Source organism: Lytechinus variegatus, chromosome 6 (genome assembly GCF_018143015.1).
Source record: "Lytechinus variegatus isolate NC3 chromosome 6, Lvar_3.0, whole genome shotgun sequence".
NCBI classification, from domain to species: domain Eukaryota; kingdom Metazoa; phylum Echinodermata; class Echinoidea; order Temnopleuroida; family Toxopneustidae; genus Lytechinus; species Lytechinus variegatus.
Genome location: NC_054745.1, coordinates 14,828,135 through 14,854,183, shown reverse-complemented (window position 1 = coordinate 14,854,183; position 26,049 = coordinate 14,828,135). Strand labels below are relative to the sequence as shown.

Genomic DNA, 26,049 nt, shown 5'->3' with positions numbered 1-26,049 from the left:
CGATGCTTTCTCAATGAACTGGGGACATCAGAGGTGCTATGCCTTCCCGCCTTTCTCTCGGATCCCGCAAGTCCTCCGGAAGGTGGAGGCGGACAGGGCGTGGGTACTTCTCATAGCACCCAACTGGCCGGGAAGGGCGTGGTTTCCTCAACTACTGGAATTATTAGTAGGGGATCCTTTCACTCTACCTCCGACAAGTCAGTTAGTTTCTCAGCCCCTCTCGGGAATCAGGCATCCGCGGCCGGAGTCACTACACTTGACTGCGTGGCCGCTCTCGGGGAGGATGCCTGGGCCCTAGTTCTGTCGGATCGGGCAGCCAAGTTTGTTTCGGAAAGCAGGCGTGCTTCCACGTTGGACTTATACAACTCCAGACTTGGCATTTTTTCGGAGTGGTGCAGTCAACGCTCACTCGATCCTCGTTCTGCTTCGATTGCATCGATTGCAGATTTTCTGGTTGGCCTTTTTGATAAAGGCAAAGCGATCGCAACTATCAGGGGCTATCGGTCCGCGATTACAGCGACGCACCGCGGTTTCACGGACGGCTCTTCAGTATCTAACTCGTCAGTCATTACGGAGTTATTAAAATCTTTTTCTTGAAGCGTCCACCAGTCAAATCCCTAGCCCCGTCGTGGAGTTTGTCTGCAGTTCTTAGGGCCCTTGCAAACCGCCCTTTGAGCCCCTAGCGGAGGCTTCTCTCCATAACTTAGCTATCAAAACAGTGTTTTTAATGGCTATCGCTTCGGACCAAAGGCGAAGTTCTCTCCATGCCCTGTGTGTTTCGCCGGGACACATTCGCTGGGAGAGACGAGGTGTTAGGTTAATTCCGACCCCCTCGTTCATCGCAAAGAATCAAACCATGTCCTCTGGTTCAGTTGAAGTCTTTCTGGCCCCTCTGTCTAGTTTTTCGTCTATTTCAGAGGATAGATTGCGGTGCCCCGTGAGGGCGTTAAAGTGGTATTTGGATCGCACTAAATCGTCTAGGAGTTCAGATCAATTATTTGTAATTTCACGTGAACCCTTTTCAGCAGCATCCCGCGACACCATCTCTAGATGGATTGTTGAGGCCATCAACTCAGCGGGCGCTGGTGCGTTATTGTCTGATACAACCAGACCTAAGGCCCATGATACTAGGGGTATTAGTTCGTCATGGCCCCTTTTTCAGGGCATTCCTCTCGAGGACATTTTGAGGGCCGCCTTTTGGCGCTCAGCTAACTCCTTCACTTCTTTCTACTTGAAGGACATTCCGTCCAGCGAGGCGAGATTTGCTGCTTCGGCGCTTAAAGCAGCTGCGGCTTTTTCCCCCTCTCCCTAATTTTCGTTGTTTTTGTTTTTTAAATTTTCTTAGGCTTACAATTGAAAACATGCCTCCCTACGGCTTGAGTCCGTGTTGGTCTAGCAAATCAAGTAGATGTATGGAGTTATTGAAGTAAATTATGAAAATACTTACCTGATTTTCTTATTTACGAGATAACTCATACATCTACTTGATACCCTCCCACCGACCCTCCGCCTTGCGTAGCAACATGTTTCAACGTATGGGCTTGCAAAAGTTGAGGAAGATGGACGCTAATTGCGCGGTGATCATGGGTAGTAAGCCTGAACGGGAGGGCACGCTCGCGCTTTTTTAAATTCTTGGGAGTTCTTTTCGGGTATGGCAGTCCAGAGGGCTGAACTAGCAAATCAAGTAGATGTATGAGTTATCTCGTAAATAAGAAAATCAGGTATTTTCATGGTAACCTGTAAATATACATGTAGATACACTATATTAAAACATTGATCATCATTGTACTTTGATAGTTACCTGCCAGCGCAAATGATATTTCATGAGGAATTCAGTTTACCTGCATACGTAACAAACTATTAAAAAAAAAGTAAGAAGCAAAGTAGAGTGCAGTCAGTGCACTGAATTTTAAAATGGAAGTATTCCTTTCATTACATTTTTAATCTTCATACAGGTGGATTATGGATGCCAACATAATACTCGTCCAGCCAAAAAGGAACAGGTTCGAAAGTCCTCAAAGCACACTTCGTGTGAGGCCCGGGTCTACCTGGTCGTTAAGCGGCAAAGGGACAAGAGCGGTAGATGGAAGTAAGTATTATCATAAAGAGCTTTCGCTTTGCAAGACGGATGCTTCTATGAATAAAACTAATGATTTAACCGTCTGCATTTGCATAAAGTATGGGGAGCCCTCTTTTTTTTTCTTCTTCAATTTGCTGCACTCGACCCAGGTGTGGTGAATGGGTCCGCGACGGGATTAAATTCCTACATGCACTGAGCACCGATGGTACCAGCTTGAGCTAAAGCCGGGGTAATAATAGCAAGTTTTTTGTATCCTCGGGTAAGAACCCAGCTATTATTATTATTATTCATTTTAATGGGGCTGCTTTTCTAAACTTACTGCCTAATTCTGCAAAATTGAATAAGCATTATTGTACAATGCCTACTTACATGTAGCTTGTTGTACGCAAGCAAATGGGAGGCTGAATGTCAAACATTCGTAACATTGCACATAAGACGTACCATCCAAAATGTACTGTTGCACGGCTTAACCCTATATAGCCTGGGCTATTTTGAAATTGCATAGCCCGGGGGGAGGGGCCTATTAGGCCCCCCCCTCGGATCTCGGCCGTTTATCGACCGATTGCGACCAAATTTGGTGTGTGGGTGTCTCATTATGTATTTTACAAGAATGCGTTGTCAAATTTGTGATATTTATTATCATTTTTTATTTATCTAATTAATTATGCAAATATTCAAATTTTTTCAAGGAATTTTCATATTTTTGTAGTTTTCCCCCCATTTTTTGAGAAAATGCAATGGAATCAAGCATGTTAGTAGCCAGTCATGTAATCTAAAAGACAGCTCACTCAACTGTATTGAAATTGTATAATTATTAGATTATAATAGTAATTAATTATGCGCATATGCTAATTTTTCTCGATAATATTCTTGTTTCCTTCCGTGTTTCCAAATTCTTATGTATTTCTTTGTTTTTAATTTATTATGTATTTCTTTGTTTTAAAATCTCTATTTTTTATTGTTTTTTTTAAATCTAGAATAGTTGGTGATAGCCCAAAAGAAAGTTATGTGAGGAAAAACAGAAAAAAACATTCATCTGACAACACTTCTTGTAAAACCCATACATTGTACACACAAAAGTCAATGGAAATTGCCATTTTCGGTGACATTGGTCACGAATATGTGCTATATCTCCGCAAGTGTACCCCCGATTTTCGCAAACAGGGTCTCAAAATGTGCGGGAGATGTGAAAGAAAAAAGTCATGAAATTTCAGCGTATTATTTTTTTGCATCTAGAAATTATCGCGAAAAATGTCGAGGGGGGGGCCTTTTAGGCCCCCCCCCCGGGCTATATAGGGTTAAGGAGGTGACGTCACAATACGACTTAATTCATTGTGCTCAGTAAAAATGAAGGTGCAATACGCGTATAAGCCTGCTGACTAAATGCGCAATGCTGGCCAAGGTCATGTGCGCTTGTGGGTTTTTACTTTTTGCTTTCAGTATTTTCCTCCCTTTTCATGGATTACTACAGGGATAAACTGTTTTTTTCTTCATATTTTCGCTTCCGAGCGTTGTACAACACAAATAGCGAATATTCTTATTCGTTGAAAGAAAAAGACGCTCTATTCAACTTGGCTAACGCCTCGTTATATAGAGCATCTTTCTTTCACCTCATGCAAAATCTCGCACTATCGCACTCATGCCTATAAATGCTATTGGATATTATACAACGCCCACTTAGCTTGTTGTACGCGATCAAATGGGAGGCTGAATGTCACACATTCGTACCATCCAAAATGTACCATTGCACGTCTTTAGGACGTGACATCACAATGCGATTCCATTGATTAAATAAGGTAACAAAGCCCGTACAGCTCACTGGCTAAATGCGCAATGCTGTCCAAGCTCATGTGCGCTTGTGGGCCGGCCCGGCTTGTGGGATTTTGCTTTTTGCTTTCAATATTTTTGCTCCCTTTTCATAGATTACTGCAGGGAAAAACTCTATATTCTTATTCGTGCAATGGTGCGAGATTTCGCATTCGGTGAAAGAAAGAAACGCTCTATTCAACTCGGCTAATGCCTCGTTATATAGAGCATCTTTCTTTCACCTCATGCGAAATCTCGCACTATCGCACTCATGTCTATAAATGCTATTGTATACCATTACAATGAATTGGGATTTCCATGGCTCATTTAGTGGGCTAAATCACATCCAGCCCCTGTATAATTGGTTTTCCCTGGAGCCCTCGGTCCTCCATATCTTTCTGGTTTTCAGAATTTTATTATAAGCTGATGTTTTGCTGGAAACGGCAACAGGACCATAGGTTTTACGTCAAGACAAGTTTGTTTTTGGTGTTTCCAATGAAACCGTCACCATTGCTTGTTGATATCAAAGGCTTTTCTGTAAGCATCGAGCACCCATCCCAGGCAAACTTCTTTAGTAGTAGTAGTACGATAAACACCGGAATGAAATTCTTAATTGTTTACAATCATTTTGTTGTTGTTGTTGCTATCCCAAAGCTGATCAATATATCTTCTTATCCATCAGGAGTTCTGAACAAGATGCACCACATAAACATTTATTATAACTCTGATACTCTGATTGTTTGTTTTGTTGATATCCCCTAGCCAGTCAATATATTCCTATATCCATCGAGGCTACCTAACAAAATGCACCTTATACAACATTTATTATCACCCTTTTATATCGTTTGTTTGTTGATATCCCCTAGCCGGTCAATAGATCCCCACATCCGTCGAGGGTACCTGACGAAATGCACCATATACAACATTCATAACCACTCCATCCGGAGCGCCGAAGCAATGCGAAGACGTGATGTGTCGGAAGACACCAGGGCCAGGCTCCTGCAGTTCTATGAGGATGGCTACAAACCTATTGGAGCTCTTGAAGCCCTCAAGAGAAGTCTCCAGGAGGAGTATGGGTCAGACTATGCAGAGAAGTCGGCGGACAGGTCGCTTTGTCCAGACATCCAATACTGCTATAGGTAGGATTATCAGGCTATTTTTAAATTTGGTGTTGGTATTTTTACAAGCATAATTAATTACACGTCAAGAATATAGTGGAGGCAACATTTTTAGACCTTGGCCTTGGCCTCTGCCAGAGTAACGAGTACAAAATATATGGAAGAAGGCTGTCACTAGCTGCATTGTGACTCGGAATGGCTTGCCTTCTTCATTATGACAGGCTAGATTACCAGTATTCAGCATAGGTCTAATGTTGTTGTAACAAAGTTGCAGTAGGCTGATTGTAAATATAAGAGCATTTTTATTGCAGTTTAGCAATAATAATCTACTGCACATAATAATAATAATATAGCATTTATGAGGCGCCGATTTATCTAGTTGCCTATTCAATGGCGCACTATATATTACCCCGGCTGTAGCTCCAGCTGCTAAAGGCGCTTGGTGCATTCAAGGAATTAATCCTGCCGGGTACCCATTCACCTCACCTGGGTCGAGTGCAGCACAGTGTGGATAAATTCCTTGCTGAAGGAAAACACGGCATGGCTAGGATTCGAACCCACGACCCTCTGAAAGGCGAGAGTCAGAACCACTAGACCATGACGTGCCCATTTTGGTGCGTGATAATGGGTTAAACAAATGTTGTTTTGTTTCTTTTCAGATTGTACTACTCCATTTACAAGCCAGACTGCCATCAACGGATACGAAAAAGTCTTCTAGAAGCAATAAAATCAAAGCTAGAACTCAATGACGTAAACAACAACCTTCACAAGATAGCCACCACGAAAGAAGGTCACACCGTTATCGCAATATGCTCGGGTTCCATGAGGCGGACACATGAATTCTGGCCAACCAGCAAGGAGCTATGCTATCTTGATACAAGGGTAGGCCTTGAGAGACAGAACTGGAAGGTCACTTTCCTCTTGACCCCGAGTCCCATAGGAGAACTTCCCCTTGGGATTCTTCTTTCTTCCTCAGGTACTCCAGAGACTCTCACCCTGGGTCTCCAGCTGCTGCACAAGCTCTTGCCCCAGTTCTCGTTCTTTGAGCGCGGGCACAGTGGACCAAGCACAGTGATAACCAGGGACGACGCTGACGAGATGCTGGCCCTGCACGAGGTCTACCCTACGGCGGAACTGCTCATAAATCCCCACGCTGTCATCCAAACCGCAAAGGACTGGCTGTGGGATCCTGGAAACAGGATCGGCAAGGTGGATCGGGTAGAGCTTCTGCGACACCTCAAGGCTGTCGTTGATGCGAGGACACCGGACGAGCTGAACTTCCTGTACGACCTCGCGAAGCAGGATGCAGAGAATCGCGCATACAAGGAGTACGTTGATTATCTGGGGGAGCTTTACGAGCGAAGGGAGATGTGGTCTGTGGCACTCAAGAGAATTCCTGCTTTGTTTGATAACCAAGTCTTACCATCAGCCAAGGTCAGTCAGTGACATTGTTTCTCTTTGATACATATCAACAGGTGTGTAGAGGTGTTGTGGCTCCAGATATTTCTCAGGACTTTGAACCACAAGGTCAGTGGTATGAACCCCACCACAGCACTTGCTTCTTTTGGCAAGGCATTTATCTACATTTGCCACTTTCCATCCTGGGTCCCATTGCATGAAAGTTGCCATTTTGGTAACTTTGCCATCCAATTGTAACTTCCATGGAATCCTTGATTTTGATTGGTTGTTGAGCATCGTTACCATGGTAGTTTATATTGGATGGCAAAGTTAAACATAATAGTAACTTTTATGCAACGGGGCCCAGCAGGTGTAGTAAATGGGTACCTACAGTAGTTGGAAGAAAAGATGAGATACAAGATTTTATTTTAACACCATTTTTGTCTCGCCTGCATAGCAGAGCAAAAATAGGCACCACTTTTCCGACAGTGGCGGTGGCGTCGTCAACATTGAAATCTGAGCCATGGTTAAGTTTTTGAAATGTCATCATAACTTAGAAAGTATATGGTCCTAGTTCATGAAACTTGGACATTTGGGTAATCAATTATTACTGAAGATCTTGCCTGAGATTCAGGTCACTTGACCATGGTCAAAGGTCATTTAGGGTCAATGAACTTAGACCATGTTTGGGGAATCAATATCAAAATCTTAACCAAGGTTAAGTTTTTGAAATGTTGTCAAAACTTCGAAATCATATGGACCTAGTTCATAAAACTTAGACATAAGGGTAATAGTGTATCACTGAAAATCCTGCCTGAGTTTCAGGTCACCTGATTTAAGGTCAAAGGTCACTTAGGGTCAACAAACTTTGTCTATGTTAGGGTTTTATGAGGGATTGCCATCATAAGAATTAACATTAAAAGTTCATGGATCTAGGTCATGAAACTTGGACATAAGAGCAACCATGTATCCCTGAATATCATTTGCGAGTTTCACTTCACATGACCAAAGTCAAAGGTCACTTAGGGTCAACAAAGTTTGGCCATGTTGGGGTTATTTGAGGAATTGTCGATATAACTTTGAAATTTTATGGATCTAGTTGATGAAAGGGCAAGTCCAAGAAAAGGTCACCCTAGAAGGCAAAATTTCATCTTTAATTTAAGAAGTTATCTTTGGTGGGGTAAGAAAGCCAAAATGTTGAATTTTAAAATTTCATTAAGAAAAATTTGATAATATGCATATTTATGCTAATTTGGGGCACCTAATTTGCATAATTGGTAAAATGGGCGTTACGTATGGGACAATTATAAAAACTCATAGAAAATGAAAAGAAAACTTGTGAGATTTAGTCATAGGTGGGACATGGACCCCCTAACATCTTATTACTTTTGGGGGAAAAAAAGTGGTGTCATCTAATTAATTATGCAAATTAGGTCTTGTCCAAGGATGGAATGTCCCATACGTAACATTTTGAGGATGTTTTTTTAAGTTATTTCTCATAATACAATACTTGTATTGTTGCATCTCTGGGAAGTTCTAATTTATAAAGTATGAAAATGTTATACCCAAAAAAGTTTCAAAAATAGAGTTCACCTTTTAATTAAAAGTTAATTAAAAAATTGTTACGTATGGGACAACATGTTACGTATGGGACATTTACACACAATGTCAATGGGGAGATTTGTGTACAAAGTGAATGGAGAAAAAAAAATTTCAAGAGTGCTCTAAAAAGTGATTATTTACCTTTTCTTTAGTTTTTAAAGACTGATTTGTTATGAATACTGATTAATGAAAGCAATTGAAACAAAAAATTTGTGAAAATGGAAAAATATGAAAAAACTAAAAACAATAGAAATACATAAGAAATTCATGAAACCATGAAAAACAAGAAAAAAAAATGTTGAAATGGCTAATTTCCTCTTCAGTCATATCAAATATGTCTCAATAGAACATTTTAAAAGACTGAAACTCTTTTGTTATTTCCATATTTTAAATTATTTCAATTTTTTGAATTATGGGGAAAATTGTGTACGTTCTCTATGGGGACAAAATGTCCCATACGTAACTGTCCCATACGTAACATGTCATTAATTTCTTTAATTAGAGTCTGTAATTAGAGGGATTTCGCTTATGACATGAAACTTGCCTTAGATATACTAGAGTATTGTGAATTTTATCACAGTAAGTTACAAGTTGTCAAATGAAATACTTTCAGAGAATTCTCAACTTGAAAAAAATGTTTCAAAAATTGTCTTTTTTCTGCGTCCCATACGTAACGGCCCATCTTTTCCCTCTAAAAGGTCAAGGTCAAATGTCACCATTTTTTGCATGATTACCGGTATTCTTTTCCTAGATGTCTACCATCATGAGGGTATTCAATCTAATCAAAGTCATTTAACACTATTTTTCAGGTCATTAAAGCCTCTGAAATGTCCCATACGTAATGCGCGCAAATTCTTGGACTTGCCCGAAACTTGGACATAAGAGCAGCAATGTATCCCTGAATACACTGTGCACATTTCAGGAACATGGCCAAGATCATAAAGGTCAGTTAACTCTGGCCGTGTTAGGTGTATGTTTTGAATTGGCATCATAACTTAAAAAGTTTATGGATCTAGCTCATGAAACATCGACATAAGGGTAATCAAGTAATAAGTACTGCTGCTACAGTATATCAAATTGCGTATTGCAGGCGAGACTGCCTGAGGCGTTCCACTTGTTTTTTGGACTGCTTGAATGTTTTATTGAAATAGCACAGTGTGCACATCTCAAGCTTTGGGTGAACCACAGACTTCAAACCTTGTTTTCTCCTTATTCTTTAATATGAGGCCACCATACTTGCCAACCATTCCGATTTTGGCGGAATCATCTCGATTTTTTATTGCCAATTCCGCATTACGAATATCAACTCCATAATTCCGATTTTCATTAATTTTTACATTGTAAATATTGAAAAAATGGCTGGAGCGAAGGTTAGACCAATCTGAAGCTTGCGGACACCTGGATATCGCGATATCCCAAATAGCATTATTTTCCACTAACTGAACACACTCTTGTACGTAGTTTTTCACTTTGCCTATCTCACATGGCGCGCACATTGCAGAAGCGCGTGCAAACACAGCTAGAGCGACAACACATGCAAATACAATGCATGCTGCGACGTCGCGAGCGCGAGTATACCTCGCTGCTAACCCAGGGAGCTTCGGCCTGTGCCGGATTACCGACGGGCCGGAGCTCCGTGGGTTACCGCGCTGCAAGTGCATACGTGTGCAAACGTAAGATCCAGCTCAACGATCGTCGGATTAATGGCCAAAGGATATAGTTTTCCGTGAAATTTTGAAGCCAAAATTACAAATTTAGTGTGTGGAAACTGGATACCGTCGCCAATGCGTCGTTTGGATTGTGAATGTGAGTTGTGACTGTGATTCCGATCGTTATACAGACAGTGCATGAGTGCAGTGGGCAGTGACTGAGTACCGGTACCGAGCCCAGTCGCGGCCCGCCCGCTTCCCGGGTCGGAGCTCCCTGGGTTAGTGTGTACCGTACCGGTGCATTTGCAATTGCATAATAAGTTCATGTGTAAGTTTCATATGCATTTAGACTGTTAGTCTGTTTTCGTGAAATAAAGTCAAAATTATTTAGAAATACAAGGAGTATTCTGAGAAATATCCAGTTATTATTGTAATGGAAATACATGTTTTTGAAGTAAAAAAATATGGTACAATTTCATGAAATGAATCCTGTTGATTTTCCTGTTTCATATTTCATTACTTTGGGACAAAATTAAGATATTTTTCTTCTTTGTGGACAGGTAAAAGGCACTTCAAAAGTGAAGGAAAGCCCCCCATTTCATGTTCGAAAATTCCAAAAATTTCTAACCGTGGCAGGGGGGTACCCCCAGACCCTTCCCGCGCAAAATGTCACACGCTCGTTACTCTGCGTGAAAAATGGATTCCTCTTTTTTTTCTTCTAAAGTTGGCAAGTATGGGCCACTGTGTTGGCTCAGTTAGACCGGTGTGTTGGCTTAGTTAGGCCAGTGTGTTGGCTTAGTTAGACCAGTGTGATGGCTCAGTTAGACCGGTGTGTTGGCTCAGTAAGACCGGTGTGTTGGCTTAGTAAGACCGGTGTGTTGGCTTTATAGTTAGACCAGTGTGATGGCTCAGTTACACCAGTGTGTTGGCTCAGTTACACCAGTGTGTTGGCTCAGTTACACCAGTGTGTTGGCTCAGTTAGACTGGTGTGTTGGCTCAGTTAGACCGGTGTGTTGGCTCAGTTGGTTCAGTTTAATTTGGTTTATTTTCATATCTCATAAAATATCAAATACAATGTACAATGTAACGTCCATCAAAAGACAGTAAATCATTGATAATAAAATAATACATACATCACCATAATAAATCAGACAGATGTTATACAACTGAATGTTTGGATTGGAGACAGATATATCAATAAGATGAGAATATGAAGGGCAAACTATTCAAAAAGCAGAGCTCATTATTTATAGTTTCCCTATTAATAAAATTTACATCAATAACTGGGATATACCCATTTGATTTGATTTGCTAGTTCATTACGATGAACCTGCGTGTCGAATATAGAGTACACAACTTTTCCTGCGCGCGCGCTGCATCTCCCTACCAACGCACTATCCCAAGATCGTCGCGCAATTTGGCGTCCATTTCCTCTTTTACTTTCGCCTGCGGTCGAGTGCAGTCGCAAGCTAAGTACACTCTCAAAATTGCATTTCTGTTTTCCGTTTGGATACTTTATTGTGCAATTCTTCCCTTATTTCAATCTTATTTTCTCTCATCTAAGATTGTTATAGGATTATCACGTCGCGCAGAGCTTCCGTGATATTATTTTAACGTTTCTTGTCCCTCTTCGTGAGTTTTTTTTAAGATACGTTTCTCACAGGCGGGTTGTCTTCACCTCTCTCCGCCCCATAGCTCCGCGCCTTCCTGCTCGGGCGTTGTCTTCGCTCCTTTTTAATTCTTTTAATTCTTTTTATTCACTGACTTCTTCGTTTATACGACTCGTGAATTTAATTGATTTATTTCTCCACAGATAGGTTCTGTAGGACGTCAGGAGCGTCGTATTCCAGCCTCGTTTCAAGTTCTTTGTCTCTTGTTTCGAGTTAGTTGATTGTTCTTTTGTTTCAATCAAGCCTTTGTTCTTGTATTTATTAATTGAATTAATTGGTTAATTGATTAATTAATTAATTGATTGATTCTTTTAATTCTTGACTTGCTCCTTTGCCTCGATTCAAGTTCTTTGTTTCTTGTTTCGAGTTAGTTGATTGTTCTTTGTTTCAATCAATCCTTGTTCTTGTGTTTATTAATTGATTAATTCTTCAATTAATTAAAAAAAAAAAAAAAAATTCTTTTCTTTCCTTCACAAGAATACTTAAAACATTTTTTTAGGAAGCCGTCTCCTGTCAGCGTTCGTCGCCTTTGACTCGGCCTTCCTTCTTGGGAAAGCTATCTTTGTTTTTCCCCCCTTCCTTTTCAAGTCAGCTACCGGTCTCTGGACTTATAAACTTTTTTTTCTTAAACTTCTTGTTTATAAAAAAAAAAAAAAAGAAAGGGAATCTTGTTCCCCTTTTTTCCTTAGCTGATCCTCACCTCAAGAAAAATTATTTTTTCTTTTGAACAGGTGGACACAACAAAAAAAAAAAAAAAAAAAACTTAGTGTTTTCTTCTTTTTAGATGCTTCCCCCCTTCTTTCTTTTCAGAAATTTGGCGGAAGCAGATTCTTGTTGTGATAATCAAATAATTAATTAATTAATTAATTAATTTTTCTAACGGTCTTCAGGGACAGTGTCTCATAATAATTCCTTAATTATTACTGTTTCCTTTGTTCTGGGATTTTACCTTGTATCATCCTTGTGAGATCCGTTTTTGATTCTCAAAAGTCCGCTTTTTGAGGTCCTTGTCTTCTGGGTTGGGGTTTGTTACCCCCCCCCCCCTACCCCCTTTGCTTCTCTGTTTTTTTTTTTTTTTTTTTTATCTTACTGCTAGATCACCCTACGGCAATAATGAGCCTTTCGGACTCTCTTCCTGAAGAGCCTCAGGCGACTGCTGTTTCGGGGCCCGACACCGGGGTCTTATCCCCCACCACAGGTAGTATAGATAGCGAGAACAGAGTCAGAGCCCCGTGGGCTCTCAAAGGGGTGGAACCGTGGACGCGCGTTCACGTGCCCCGCTTAATAAGGGTGGAACCGTGGATTTGCGACCACGTGCCCGCACGGTGATGGCCAAGGCTTCCGTCCCGGAACCTGAACCTTATCGGGGAGCGTCGCACTAGTACAGAAAACGGCGACTCCTCTAGGGCTGTCAGACCCACCGGCCATCGGGTCACCTAAAGTCCGGGGGGAGAGCACGGGTCTCTCCACCCGGCAAAGACTAGGCTCGATGCCGTGTAAGACCCCTCTAGGGAGCGTTGGCAAAGGGCTACCAGCCCCTAGTCGGAAGAGGCACCTGAGTCCGACCGTGTCGGACTCTCAATTCAATCTGACGCCGTCAGATTCGGCCGACGCCTCCTCTCGCTCGGCTAGCTCTCCCCGTGGGAGGCTAGCTCTCCCCGTGGGAGAGCTAAGGAGAGGAAGACAGGCGCAGCCCAGCCTCTTGTCCCTTCTTCCGCTCCGGCGCCGGAGCAACCGAAGAAGAAGAAAAGAAGAAGAGGAGAACCACAGACGTAAGCCCCGCTCCGTCGGGCGGTCTGTCCTCTGATTCTTTTGATGGCCAGGCCTCTCAGCTTCTCAAGCTAATCTAGAGTGCCCTCCAGCACTGCGGGTTTTTACCCCCAGGCTTGCCTGCTTCAGCCGACGGTACTACCAACCGAGCGGATCAAGCAGACACCGGCCATCCAACACACCGAGGTGCCCCTAGCGATTCTCACGAACCGCCGGCCCTCAAATAAATGGCCAGGCGTCGTAACCTCCTGTTACAATTAAACGCCCTCGAGTATCACGGATCTTATCCTCATACTCCCTGTCAGCTAAAACCGCCGTGTCCAGCACCGGGCAGGTCAAGCAGACAGTCGCCATCTCACACCTCGGAGAGTCACCGGCAATATCATGATTCGCCGGCTCACGCACCTGCAAGGGAAATTCCCGCTAATACACAGGTGCTATCGACATACGGGCGTCGCCCGCCACTATGTCGCCAGACTCCCGAAGATTGTACCCTCTTCTGCCCCCCAGCGGGGGCCGCACAGAAGAGGAAGAACAAGAAGAAAGTCTAGGTCGCTAATCCCGCTTTGCGGGCAGACCTTTCTTTCTGATTCTTGTGCCGATGGCCAGGCGTCGTAACTTCATGTTACAACAGAACGCCCTCGAGCATCACGGATCTTTATCCTCATGCTCCCTGTCAGCTAAAACCGCCGTGTCGAGCACCGGGCAGGTTAAGCAGACATTCGCCATCTTGCACCTCGGAGAGTCACCGGCGATTTCATGATTCGCCGGCTCACGCACCTGCAAGGGAAATCCCCGCTAATACACAGGTGTTATCGACATACGGGCATCGCCCTCCATTATGTCACCAGACTCCCGATAATTGTGGGTCAGGCCCCATGAGCAGTGCGGGTAATTCACCCACGCTTCTTATCAGCTTCAGCCGCCCTGCTAAGCACTGTGCGGCTCAAGCAATCACCTGTCCTCTCACACCGGGCATTTATTGAAACGCTGTTCACCTACACGGTGACCCCCGTTTCTATGCAGGTGCTTCCGACATACGGCTTTCAAGCATCAATATGTCGGCAAGCTCTCGGTGACCGACGGCTGGACGTTGCATCCGTTCAGGCTGCATCTATGCGTCCCCGAGCATTACGGGTTCTTACCCTCGTGTTCTCCGTCATTATAAGACCGCCGCGGTCTTATTGCCGGTGTCGGGTATTGAGCGGATTGAGACTTCTCTCGCCAACCCGCACTCCGGGGAGCCATCGGCGAGTTACCTACATGGGTATTCCCCCTTATTATGCAGGTACTCCCGAATTCGCCCTCTACGTCAAGCTCACGTACGGCGACGACTCCTTCAGCGGTAACTCTCTCCATTCTACCCCCTAAGCGGGCCCGTAGAATGGAGGTAAGAATCTCTTACATACCGCATGCCGCACTTCTCTCGTGAGAATGTTTGGCTGCTTTGAGAGGGCAACCTATCACGTCCGCGGACCGTCCGCCCAGGCGACGGGACCGTCGGTCTCTGGCCTGAACCCCACTTTCTATTCGAAAGTAAGGGTGCCCTGTCTTACTTAGCTCCTACTCTTGCAAGGCCAGAGTCAGGGCTAGTACAGACACCCGTCCTCCAGCGATCGCCGCTGAAGAGAGGGCGACTCCGATATGAGCACCATCACCGCTCAGCGGTATGTCTCACTATCTCATAGCTCTCCGAACTTATGAGTATGTATATCGGATCTGAATGTCACGGCGATTAAAAGTTCTTCTATGCTAGATATCCCTCCTGTTGACATTCACAGCTGTTCCCCGAGCCCTTCCCGGTCGGGTAAGCATCATCTCGGAGGAAAGTAACCGCCGTACATCTCATGAGATTGTTGGCTATGTACGTGCGCTCAAGCTTGTTTAAAGCCCCAGACTTCTCTGTCGGCATTCTATGCCTACCTTCTGGGCACACCCACCGTACCGGGTCGGCGAGTTTACACCAAACTGTACGCCGCCAGACCATCGGTCGAGCTCTAACAGTCTATCTTATAGACTGCCCTCTATGTGGGTCAAGCTTGCGGGCGTCTCCGCCGTTTCCTCCTTGTGTGGAGTGGTCTACGGTGGATGTCTTACCGTGCCCGTTTGTCGAACCGTCTTCTCATTTAGAAGCTTTTTCACTCGGCACACTCGAGTCGCCTCGCATGCTGCTTTCATCCTCCCTCCATGCAATGCATGTGGCCATGGTCACCGCACGACCGAGGATGATGTAACCGTGGATGTATGTATGCTTATGCCTACCTAACCACGATCACTACGACCCGCTTTTTCTCGGGCCGACTGTGGATGAGTCTTTTCTTTAAGTGATTTACTTCACTGAAGTTCTTCTTTTAGAAACTTAGATGCTCATCCCCCGCTGCTTAGGGCGTCATTTTTGCCGCCCCCGCAGCTTTTTGGAACTCTTTTTTCTCCGACATCGGATTGTTCCACGCTGCCGCAACCGGCGCTGGCGGTGCTTGCTCTTACGATCACCTGAGAGACCAGGCCTTGTGGCTGTTTTCATAAACAACTGGTTCTCACCGCAGACTGATGGAAATTTTTGTGATTACTTTCCTCAAGTCTCCCTCCTCCTTCGCTTGTTTCTTCAAGCGAGGACATCGACACTCTTAGCCAGTTTCCGTCCCTAACTTGATAGGACAGGGCCGTTGCTACCTCATTCGATTCCGTTGGGAACGTAACTGTTGAGGTATCATATCTGGCGATGTCTGTTCGTTAGAACATCTCTTGATTGTCGCTTTCACGTAAGATCATGACAGAGACTTTTCGCCAGCTCCCTCTGGCGTACACTTGCTGCTGCTAGGGATTCCCCCGCCTAGCCTCACGGGCTCTCTCGGCGATGGTGGCTTGAGCCAAGCCACCTCTTCCACCGCGGGCACTGCACCCTCAGATGGGTGCTTCAATCAGTACGGGAGAAAGGGGATCCTGAGTTCTCTCTCGATCACTCGGTCTATCACACTTTTGTCGTGATGTGTACCGCGCTGTTTCTCTGACACGCCCGGTTGAGCTGTTTTGACCAGACTGCTTTATTCTACATAGGCAGCAGGTCCGCGGCATTTCTTATTAACAGGATGGCACTCAGTCGCTTTCTCGACCCTTGACTGCCTTACGAGTGGTTTTCTTCTTAAATCCCTACTCTCCGTCGTTCCTGGTCCCCTTCGGACCGCTAGTAACGTTCTACCACAGCTCTCTATCAGAATTCTGCAGATGTTCTGCCCTCACGCATTTGAGACAGATATCGAATTCTGGGCGCTTTCTCCCACGCGGAGGCTTCTGAGATATCTCGCCTTCTCAGATTGTTCGATTGATCACTTACTGAGCCTTAAAAGCTTCAGTTTTCCGATCACGATTCTTGTTGAAATTTTCAACAAATTCCGAATTTTACGCTCTAGTCAGCTGGTGATGTTGTTCTCCTGACACTAGGCCGAGGGCCCATGATACTTAGTATCTTTCTTCTTGGGCTCTTTCTTGGAATCGTCGTTCACGACTTCTCGAGGTCCGCCTTTTTGACGCTCCTCTTTCCTTCACTCCTTGCTCTTAAGGACTTCTTCACATGAGGCTTTATCGCCTCCCCTGTCCTTAAGGCAACGGCCTTCGTGTCTTCATCTCCCTATTTTTACGCACTTCTTAGTCTAGACATGCCTCCCTTCACGTTGAATCCGTGTTGGTCTAGCAAATCAAATGGGTATATCCCAGTTATTGATGTAAATTATGAAAATACTTACCATGATTTTCTTATTTACGAGATAACTGGATATACCCATTTGAACCCTCCCTCCTACCCCTCGCCTTGTGTGACAACATGTCTTGCCCGCAGGCTCATGAGAGGAAATGGACGCCAAATTGCGCGACGATCTTGGGATAGTGCGTTGGTAGGGAGATGCAGCGCGCGCGCAGGAAAAGTTGTGTACTCTATATTCGGCACGCAGGTTCATCGTAATGAACTAGCAAATCAAATCAAATGGGTATATCCAGTTATCTCGTAAATAAGAAAATCATGGTAAGTATTTTCATAATTATAGTAGTTGTCAACTTGTTTTGATATCAATATGTTACAAGAAAAGAAAGAGGAAGAGAGAGAGAAAAAAAATATAGAAATTTCCGAAAAAAACCAAGAGAAAGAAGGTAGAGCGTCCTTCTCTCAACCGGGAGGTCAGGAGTTCAAACCCTGGCTGTGTGAGACCAAAAAGATGTTAAAAGATGGGAAGTGCTGCTGCAATAAAATGAGGATTTTCATCTTTTTTTCAGCTTGATGAATTTCATTTGTATTCCATCAAATATTCGTGTTAGTTTTTGTCAATCAGTTTTGACAAGTTGCACATCTTTTTAAAGTTTAGAATGTTCTTTTGCAAACTCATGAAAACTATCAAATTTCATTTTGGGTGACTTATTGTTGCTTTAAGGGTGGCTGGTCACTGTTTTAAATCAAAATGGGTAATAACAAATTCTTTTGATTTTTCTTTATACCCAGGTGCCATTGAATAAGATGCTGAAGAAGGCCAAGGGGTATTCAGTTTTGATGCTTATTGATGACTTACTTCATCAGTTATGTTCTTACTACGTGCGAAAGCTGATCGATGCTGGGAATAATCGTCTGGGACGAGTGATCTTTCCTTGGAACCCTAAGGAATCCGAAGGCACAGAAACAGTTGTGAATAAGGTGAATTGATACTGTCTTCTTCACTTAACCCCTTATTAAACCGGGGGGGGGGCGTCAATTTGACCCCCCCCCCTTCAACAAATTTCATCACTACCCCGTAGCGCAAAGTTTTTTGATCACGCCGCTCACTGACTTTACTTTCGAGTCTTCTGCATCTTTTGAGACCAAAATTGTGACGCCCGGGGACGCGGTTCTGAAATCACGCAACAAGTGCATGCCAGACCCGAAATTGCTCAAAAACGTGATTCTGTGTACAAAGTCAATGCAAATTGTGTGTTCAGCCATAAATCAGAGATGTATTATTATTTTTACTTTTGGTGGTTTAAATGGATTTATTTCATGCTATTTATGATCGCAGAATGGTCCTTACAAAGTTCATTGGAAAAAAAAGGTTTGGAAAAACAAAGAAATACATAAGAATTTAAAAGACAATAAAATGCATAAGAAATTATATTTTTGTATTTTTTTGTAGATATTTCTTAAAATGTAATAATTGATACTCCAACCAAAATTTAGCATTCTACTAGCTATATAAATTGAGTTAAAGGCAAAAACATACCCGGTACACAAAAATCTAAATTTAGGGTAAATTTCATACGCTTATTTTGTATAATTAATTAAGTAGAATATAAAGACTTGATTTTCAAAAAATTTTACCATACAGTCTTGTAGTTTACATCCAGCTCTATGAGTGTGCAAATTTTCGGTCGCCAGATCTGAGGGGGGGGAGAGTCAAATTGAGCCCCCCCCCCAGTATATACTGGTCTGAAATAGCACAGTTAAGATAGGGTTAAAGGTATTGTTTAACTTTGTGAGCAGCCGATTTAAAAAATTCTCAAACCAAGATGAAACATGTGTACAAGTGCATGTATTAGAACTAATAAACCCTGAAAACAACCATTATTGAGAATGAAAAGCTAAAACTACATGGCAAACACCGATTTTGTAAATAGGCGTCTTATAGACGCCTAAATAGTACACATAACTGTATGGGATGAAATTAAGTTGGTGTTTCCGGTCACTTTATATTTCAATTTTTGAAGCACTAAATAATGATATTCGAACGCAATTTTTTCAGGGCTTCATTTTTGTAACATATCACAGACACAGGTGACAAGTGTGGCCTTCTAGCTCAGGTTTTTTAAAAGTCAAACCAATGTTAACCAATCACTTTAAGATTTCTTATTCTGACCAGGGGTGGTATTCTGAGATCCATTTCATCTCAGATAAAATAGAATATTTTATCTTCATTAAAATTAGTGAGATAAAATACGCTTAAAATCTTTCCAAATTGGTATTCTGAGAACAATTTTATCTTAATTTTATCTCTGTAAGACACACCTATTTTTAATCAATATCCAATTAGAAACATGCTTTTATAGCTCGCTTATCTCACTCAACCAATGGAAATCCATTCCACCAGGAGGTGTGGGAAAGGAGTGAGATTGTTTCAATTTATTGACCTTTAATAAAATGCACTTGTACTATCTAAGAGATAAATAGCCATCTTAGAATACCAATTTCATTTTAAGCGATAAAATAAAATATTTTAAAGATAAAATGACCTCAGAATAATGCCCCTGGGCCCTGTAACACAGAGGATAGCGATTAATTACTTCTTTGAAAGAGCACTTCTGATTGGTTTGTTGTCGGTCTACCAAGCAAAACGCTCATGCAACAGTGATCTTGATAGGCCGTTTCAGTTAGCAATTGATCGCAAAACTTTGTGCTACGGGGCCCTTGATCCAGTTGGGGAGGAAGACTTTTAAGTAATTAAGGGTGTGTTTATGCTTCCATTGCGAGGACAGAATCAGCGATTTCAAACGTCGATTCAAAACGCCGATCGTAAACGTGGTTCTGGGAGTGCTGTTTATGCTTCACTTTTCGGAGCAAATCATGATCTCCAGCTGGCTTCGCATCGTAAAGCGAGGTCAAATTGGGCGCGCCTTTTTTCGAAAGTTTTCCCGATTGTTGTTATTACGTAGAGATAACATGGAGCAATACGACTGTATTTGCCCGCGGATTTTCATCTCACCGGAAGCATGTAATAAATGACGTCATTTAAACACGTTTACGATCGTGGTTCTGTTTATGCTTCCCCAGAAAGCCTGATTCTGGTCAAACGACGTTTACAAACGCACCTTTTGGTGAGTTTAGGATCGGCGTTTTGAAACAGCGTTTAAATGAAAGTAAGCATGGACGCAACTGTGTTTTGGACTAATCACGTTTGGAAACGCTGATTCTGGCCTGAAAAGTGGAAGCATAAACATGGCCTAAGTTGCCCTTTTCTATACCTAGATAGCCTCTCCAACTCTCATTTAGTTAGGTCTGTGGTGTCAGATTTGTAATGTAATTGAATAAGTATAATCCATGCACTCTGGCAGTGTGATATCAAGTTCATCTGTTGGGAGTGTTTTACAAAGATTTAAATATGACTTAAAGATAAATTGCAGTTCTGGTAACGATCTCAAAATGACTTTTTACAGAATCTAATATAATGACCACCCAAGTGTCTGTTTGTATGAATAAAAAATATGTGCCAAAGGATTCTTGAAGAAATTGTGTAATTGCTGAGAAATAAGCAAAATAAGCTTGGTTCGGTCACTTCCGTCGGGTCTTTATTCCAGCAATAATAATAATACACTGCCCCGCGTGTGCCTGTGTTGGCAATCTTCAGTGTGATCGTATTTCAGCTTAGATTTTATGATTTCATGATTTCACAAAGTTCAGTTTATATAACTGTACCAGATCTAGATCCAAGATGATATAGTCATACCGTAAGTAACGGTGTATTAACCGCACCTTTTTCTCGGCGGGGTAGAAGCAAAAGTCGGGGGTGCGGTTTATACACGGTGACGGGTCTAAGCCAGCCCGCCGTAACCCCTCCCGTACATGTACGATGTCTGCCAGTTCACAACACATCGAGTGGCCGGGCGTAGCCGCCCAGGCAATGTCGTTTAGAGGGGTATGAGCCGCGGGTAATGGGAAGCGATTATTGCAATATTAATTAAATGTTGTCCATAACAAACGCACCCACCTTCATGACACTAATTTTGACTTTATTCTCGATTCAAAGTAGTGAAGTTCCCTGGCTAATTTAAAAGAGACGCCAAGCATACTCGGTAATATTTTGTCACCGCTGAGCGAGAGTTGAGTGAGCTTAGAGATTGCGTTGTAATGTGGTTATAGTGCGACTTAAGCTGGCGCTATTCAAAGTCCTGTTTCGCGCCAGCTTGTTTTTTTTCCTTCCTGTTTGCTTTTCATAAGATACCATGTAAACCACGCACGAGAGAGACGGCACGAAGCCGTAAAAAACAACTGGAAAAAATGCCAATTTCTTTGTTTCTTGAACCTTCCTATAATCCCGTATCCAAAATTCATGCTAAGACATCAAATTTCTGAAAGTGATTGTGAGATTGTGATGCAAGAAATGTGAATGTTTCTTCCTCCTATGCTGGGAAAGACACAGATCATAATTTGATAAGATGTACTGGCATGACTTGTACTGTATCGTAGTTTGCAATGTAATGGCAGTGCTGTGTGTGTACACTGTGACTGTGAGGTGAGCGAGTGTGTAAGTTGCCAATATTGTCGGGACCGTACATTTGTAGATGAATTGATCAAGAACAGCATATTTCTGCATACCGGTAATCTCTTTGGATACTTTGAAATCTTAAAAACTTAGATTTTGTTTCTTCGTACCTCAAATATGCATGTAAATGTGAGAAGATTTTTTTTTTTTTTTTTTTAGTCCTAAGTTGGGGGTGCGGTTAATACACCGTTACTTACGGTACTTAACATTGGTTTTATAGACTTCCTCACGAAATTAGTGTTTTACTGCAAATACTATAATTTAGCTTTAAAGTGGCACTTAAATCCTATGTACATGATATGTATTAAATGCACAATTTTATTGATTAATACACAGTGGTGCGCATCCTCTTGGCGTGATCTGACCACTGTGGTCATGCCTGTATAACGCATGCAACTGGGTAGTTAAAGGACAAGTCCACCCCAACAAAAACTTGATATGAATTAAAAGAGAAAAATTCAATAAGCATAACACTGAAAATTTCATCAAAATCTGATGTAAAAAAAGACAGTTATGGCATTTCAAATTTTCGCTTATTTTTGACAAAATAGTTATATGAACGAGCCAGTTACATCCAAATGAGAGAGTCGATGATGTCCCTCATTATTTCTTTTGTATTTTATTATATGAATATTTTGATTTTCTCGTCATTGTAATATGAAATGAAGTTTCATTCCTCCCTGAACATGTGGAATTCTATTATTTTAACATTTGTGCTTCAGGCAAGGAGGTCCTAATTGTCAAATTTCGTAAAAATTGAAATATTGTATAATTCAAACAATAAAAAAAACAAAAGAAATAGTGAGTGAGTGACGTCATCGACTCTCTCATTTGGATGTAACTGGCTCGTTTAAGCGAAACTTTAAAATGTCATAACTTTCTTGTTTTTCATCCGATTTTGATGAAATTTTCAGCATTGTGCTTGTCTGATTTTTCTCTATTGATTCAAATCAACATTTTTCTGAGGTGGACTTGACCTTTAAGTGTGACCCTAAGTCATGCTTAAATCACCACCCCCCCCCCCCCTTCCTGAAATTGCTAGCAATTACAAATATACCACTGCTTTGTGATGGATCATTTTTGATAGATAATGTTGATGTATCTTACATTTGTGCTACCTCTGGAAAAATTTGGATCTTGCCCCTTTTGGAAATAGAAACTCAATCTTTTGCTTCAATGAACTGAATGGAACAATTGTCCACATTTTCAAAAGTTGTGAATGGCTTAACAAGTAAACCACACTTATTGATTTGCAGGTGAATGAGGTTGACTATGAAATCCTTGTTGAATCGGATGGCCAAACCACCACCTTCAATGTTAACATGGAACAGGGTCTTTGCGGCTGCCATGTTGATATAGCACGCATCCCCTGCCGACACCAGATGGCAGTGTACAAGAAGTTTGGGAAGAACTGCGGAACCTTCTTCCCGGCAGAGCTCAGGTCGTTGTTCACCAAGATCGCTACAGGTGGGTAGAGCAACTCAGGGAGGATCTTCTCAAGGTCTTGTTAGAGGCTGTTCTCACTACGTTCCTAAAACTAGTTTAGTGGAAACTAGTTAAACGCGTAGTGAGAACGGTCAAAGCGGTCTTGGAAGCGATCTTCCAAACCAGTTTGGAAAACCACCTCGCGATGTAGTTTTCAAGATCGCTTTGCCTCGTTAAAGTGGTTTTAGCGTAAGTGAGGACACAACCGTTCTTCGGGAAGCGATCTTCGCACATTTTGAGCGCGCTACTCCACACGACAGGTGTAGAATGCCTATGCTGCGGTTTCGAATTTCGCGCGAAACGTGTCACCCTACTGAGAGCGTTTCCATAGCAACAAGAGCGCTTTACGTGAAGTGATTTTGAAAACCACTTTGGTGTGATCAAGTGGGAACGCTAGCAAAGCGATCTTCCAAAGTGGTTTCCTGAATCAGCTTCCAGTAAACTAGTTTTAGAAAGCGTAATGAGAACGGCCTCAATAGTGACTCCCTTAGGATTCATAAGTGACTCCTTCAGAGTTCATAAACTGTCCCCTTGAGAATTCATGAAGGATCCATTGTTATACACGTTTGATGGTTCTCTGTTAATAATAATAATATGCATTTATAGGGTGCCATCTATCTGGAAATATTCTATTCCGAGGCATGTTATTATTATTACCTGGCTTTAGCTCGAGCTGCCTTTCAGCGCTCATGCATTCAAGGAAATAATTCTGACGGGTACCCATCCACCTCACCTGGGTTGAGTGCAGCACGGTGTGGATAAATTTCTTGCTGAAGGAAATTACGTCATGGCTGGGATTCGAACCGACGACCCTCTGGTTTCAAAGTCAGAAGACTAATCCACTGGGCCACAATGCTCCAAGATGACTGCAACATCTTCACATGCGTCAACTCTCAGATGTTGCTTGTCCTCCATTTGAACCAAACTGTTAGATAAACAAGATGAGATGTAGAACACACGTTTGGATTGATAAATGAATTGACCAAGTAATGTGAAGAGATGTCGCAAGAAGTATTACTGTTTCTAATTTCTGATTAATACAGCAATTGTAACTATAGCAAATTAATGTTTGCTCCTTGGTGCAAGAAAAAAGCAGACCAGCATTCAAGTGCGAATTTGCAAGTAATTGGCAGACTGACCAACGATTTCAGGACAAAAATCGATTTTGCAATTGATTGCAAGTTGCAACACAATCTTAGAGTAAGTGTACAATGTACATTACAACAGCTCTTACCTAGAGTCAGGTTTCATCCCAGCCATGGCGTAATTTTCTTCAGCAAGAAATTGATCCACAATGTGCTGCACTCGATCCGGATGAGGTTAATTGGTCCTGGCAGGAAGAAGTTCGTCCAAAATCTGTGAGCATTGGCATTGTTAGCTTTATAGTGGAGCAGGGATTGCATATGAAGGAGGGCCTTGAGTACCTAACAAGGCGGATTATGTGCGACATAAAAATTCTGATATCATGATTATTAGTAGTATAATCATTATTATCATTATTATTACAAGTAGTAGTAGTTGTACTCATACATCGATGTGTTGAAATACATTTTCCCATTCTCTTTCGTATAATTTTTAAAATGTTTTTTACAACGGAATTATAATTGTTCAATGTTAATTTTATGTATGTGTTTTATTCTTGGATGTCACCGTAAAAATCCAGGTCTGGATGGAAAGCCTGCGGGCTACAGTAATTTGTCTTACTTTTTCCCTTCCCAGGAAACCTGGACTTGTACTGTATATATCCTTGTTTCTTCCCTGTCTGTACTCATGTATTTACCTTGTAACTTCATTTTGTTGAAATGCTGAATAAAATAGTAATAATGATAATAATAATAGTAGCAGGTAGTAGGAGTATTATCATCTTCATCATTATTATTGTTCTTGAAGACGGACAGTCAACCTGCCCGAAACGTCAAGTAACCTCTCTTCACTTCATCCTGCTACAACTCAAACCATCGCTACTCAAGCCATATTCAGCTCATCGCGTCTGGTTTACAGTGCTTTTCAGGACTTCGCTCACTTTCAAGGAAAGAATACTTCTAAATTTCCTCTTTTCATCCTTTCTTGTCTTTCTATTTGAATCTTTCTGCCTGTATATCCTTCCCTTCTTCATATTAAGCGTTTTTATTGCTCTTGCTTATAACAGGTAAAGAGAGTCAGGATGACGTATGGTACCAGCCCTTGTCTGTCAGCAAGGAAATCCAGATCACTGCTGATGGCAAGGAGGTCATTTTTGCTGACGATATCCAAGTGGAAGAGGCCCTGATAGAACTCTCTAGTGCCATTGAAGAGCAAGTAGCCTTAGGGATGATCGAAGGCAATGACGATAGTGATGATGAAGATGTGGAGGAGACGCAGAGTTATGAACCACACGAAGCGCATCAACAGCTCCAGAAGGTCTTTGCTGACTTGGAGAAGAGGCTGTTGGACGATCCTGTGGCCTTCGAAGGACCTGTCCTGGACTTTGCCAAGAACTATGTGGAGGCCTCTGAACGTGGCCAGCTGTTGTCAGCATTGAATTCCTTCGGCCAGGATGGAAGTGCCGGCTGGAAGATTCAAAGGATGGATGAAGATACTGCTCCAGACACCTCTCGGTTGCACGCTGTGGCTGAGTCAGCGGAAATCCACCTTAGGAAGAGGGCTGTGCATCCATCATGACCCTCGTTGCGATTCTGTGTACAGGGAAGCAATACAACTATGCTTGTCATGTGCCAAAGAAGTGCAGGGCTCTGTAATACAAAGGTTTGCGTGAATTGCAAATATGAAATAACCACACTGATTGGTTCCCGGTCAGTATTTTAAACAGAGTGTGCATGCAACGATGATCCTGATTGGTACTTAGCGGTTGATTGCAAACCTTTGTGTTACGGAGCCCAGGTGATGATGTCGATCAGTATTGGTGCTGGCAGTAAAGCTTGAATATGGAGAGTATTTCATCAACAATTTTCATTTGTCAGAGCTGTCAACTTTCCTGGTTTTTGATTGACTGAGAAGTGCTTTGACTGTAAGTGTAATTGTGAGATAAAACAGTACTTTGATGGATAAAATTCCATGCAAATCCTTTCATTGCACACTTCTTCCAAGGTTGTCTTACAAAGCACCAAACCCCAATTCTGATTTTATACAGAAATGATACCACCCTCAAATTGTTGAAAACTCATTACGTACTGATTTCACTTGCAAATACAGAAAAGGGAA

General features: G+C 42.3%; 1 protein-coding gene across 1 annotated transcript in view; it reads left to right on the top strand.

The window, feature by feature from the left end:
* Positions 1-26,049, top strand: part of LOC121417065 — a 45,636-nt gene extending 19,587 nt beyond the window's left edge. The window contains exons 3-8 of the mRNA XM_041610630.1: positions 1,956-2,089; positions 4,753-5,025; positions 5,664-6,438; positions 17,583-17,771; positions 22,620-22,830; positions 24,998-26,049. Of these exons, the coding sequence (XP_041466564.1) occupies positions 1,956-2,089; positions 4,753-5,025; positions 5,664-6,438; positions 17,583-17,771; positions 22,620-22,830; positions 24,998-25,509 (2,094 nt within the window). The 3' untranslated portion in view covers positions 25,510-26,049. The remainder of the gene's footprint in view (positions 1-1,955; positions 2,090-4,752; positions 5,026-5,663; positions 6,439-17,582; positions 17,772-22,619; positions 22,831-24,997) is intronic.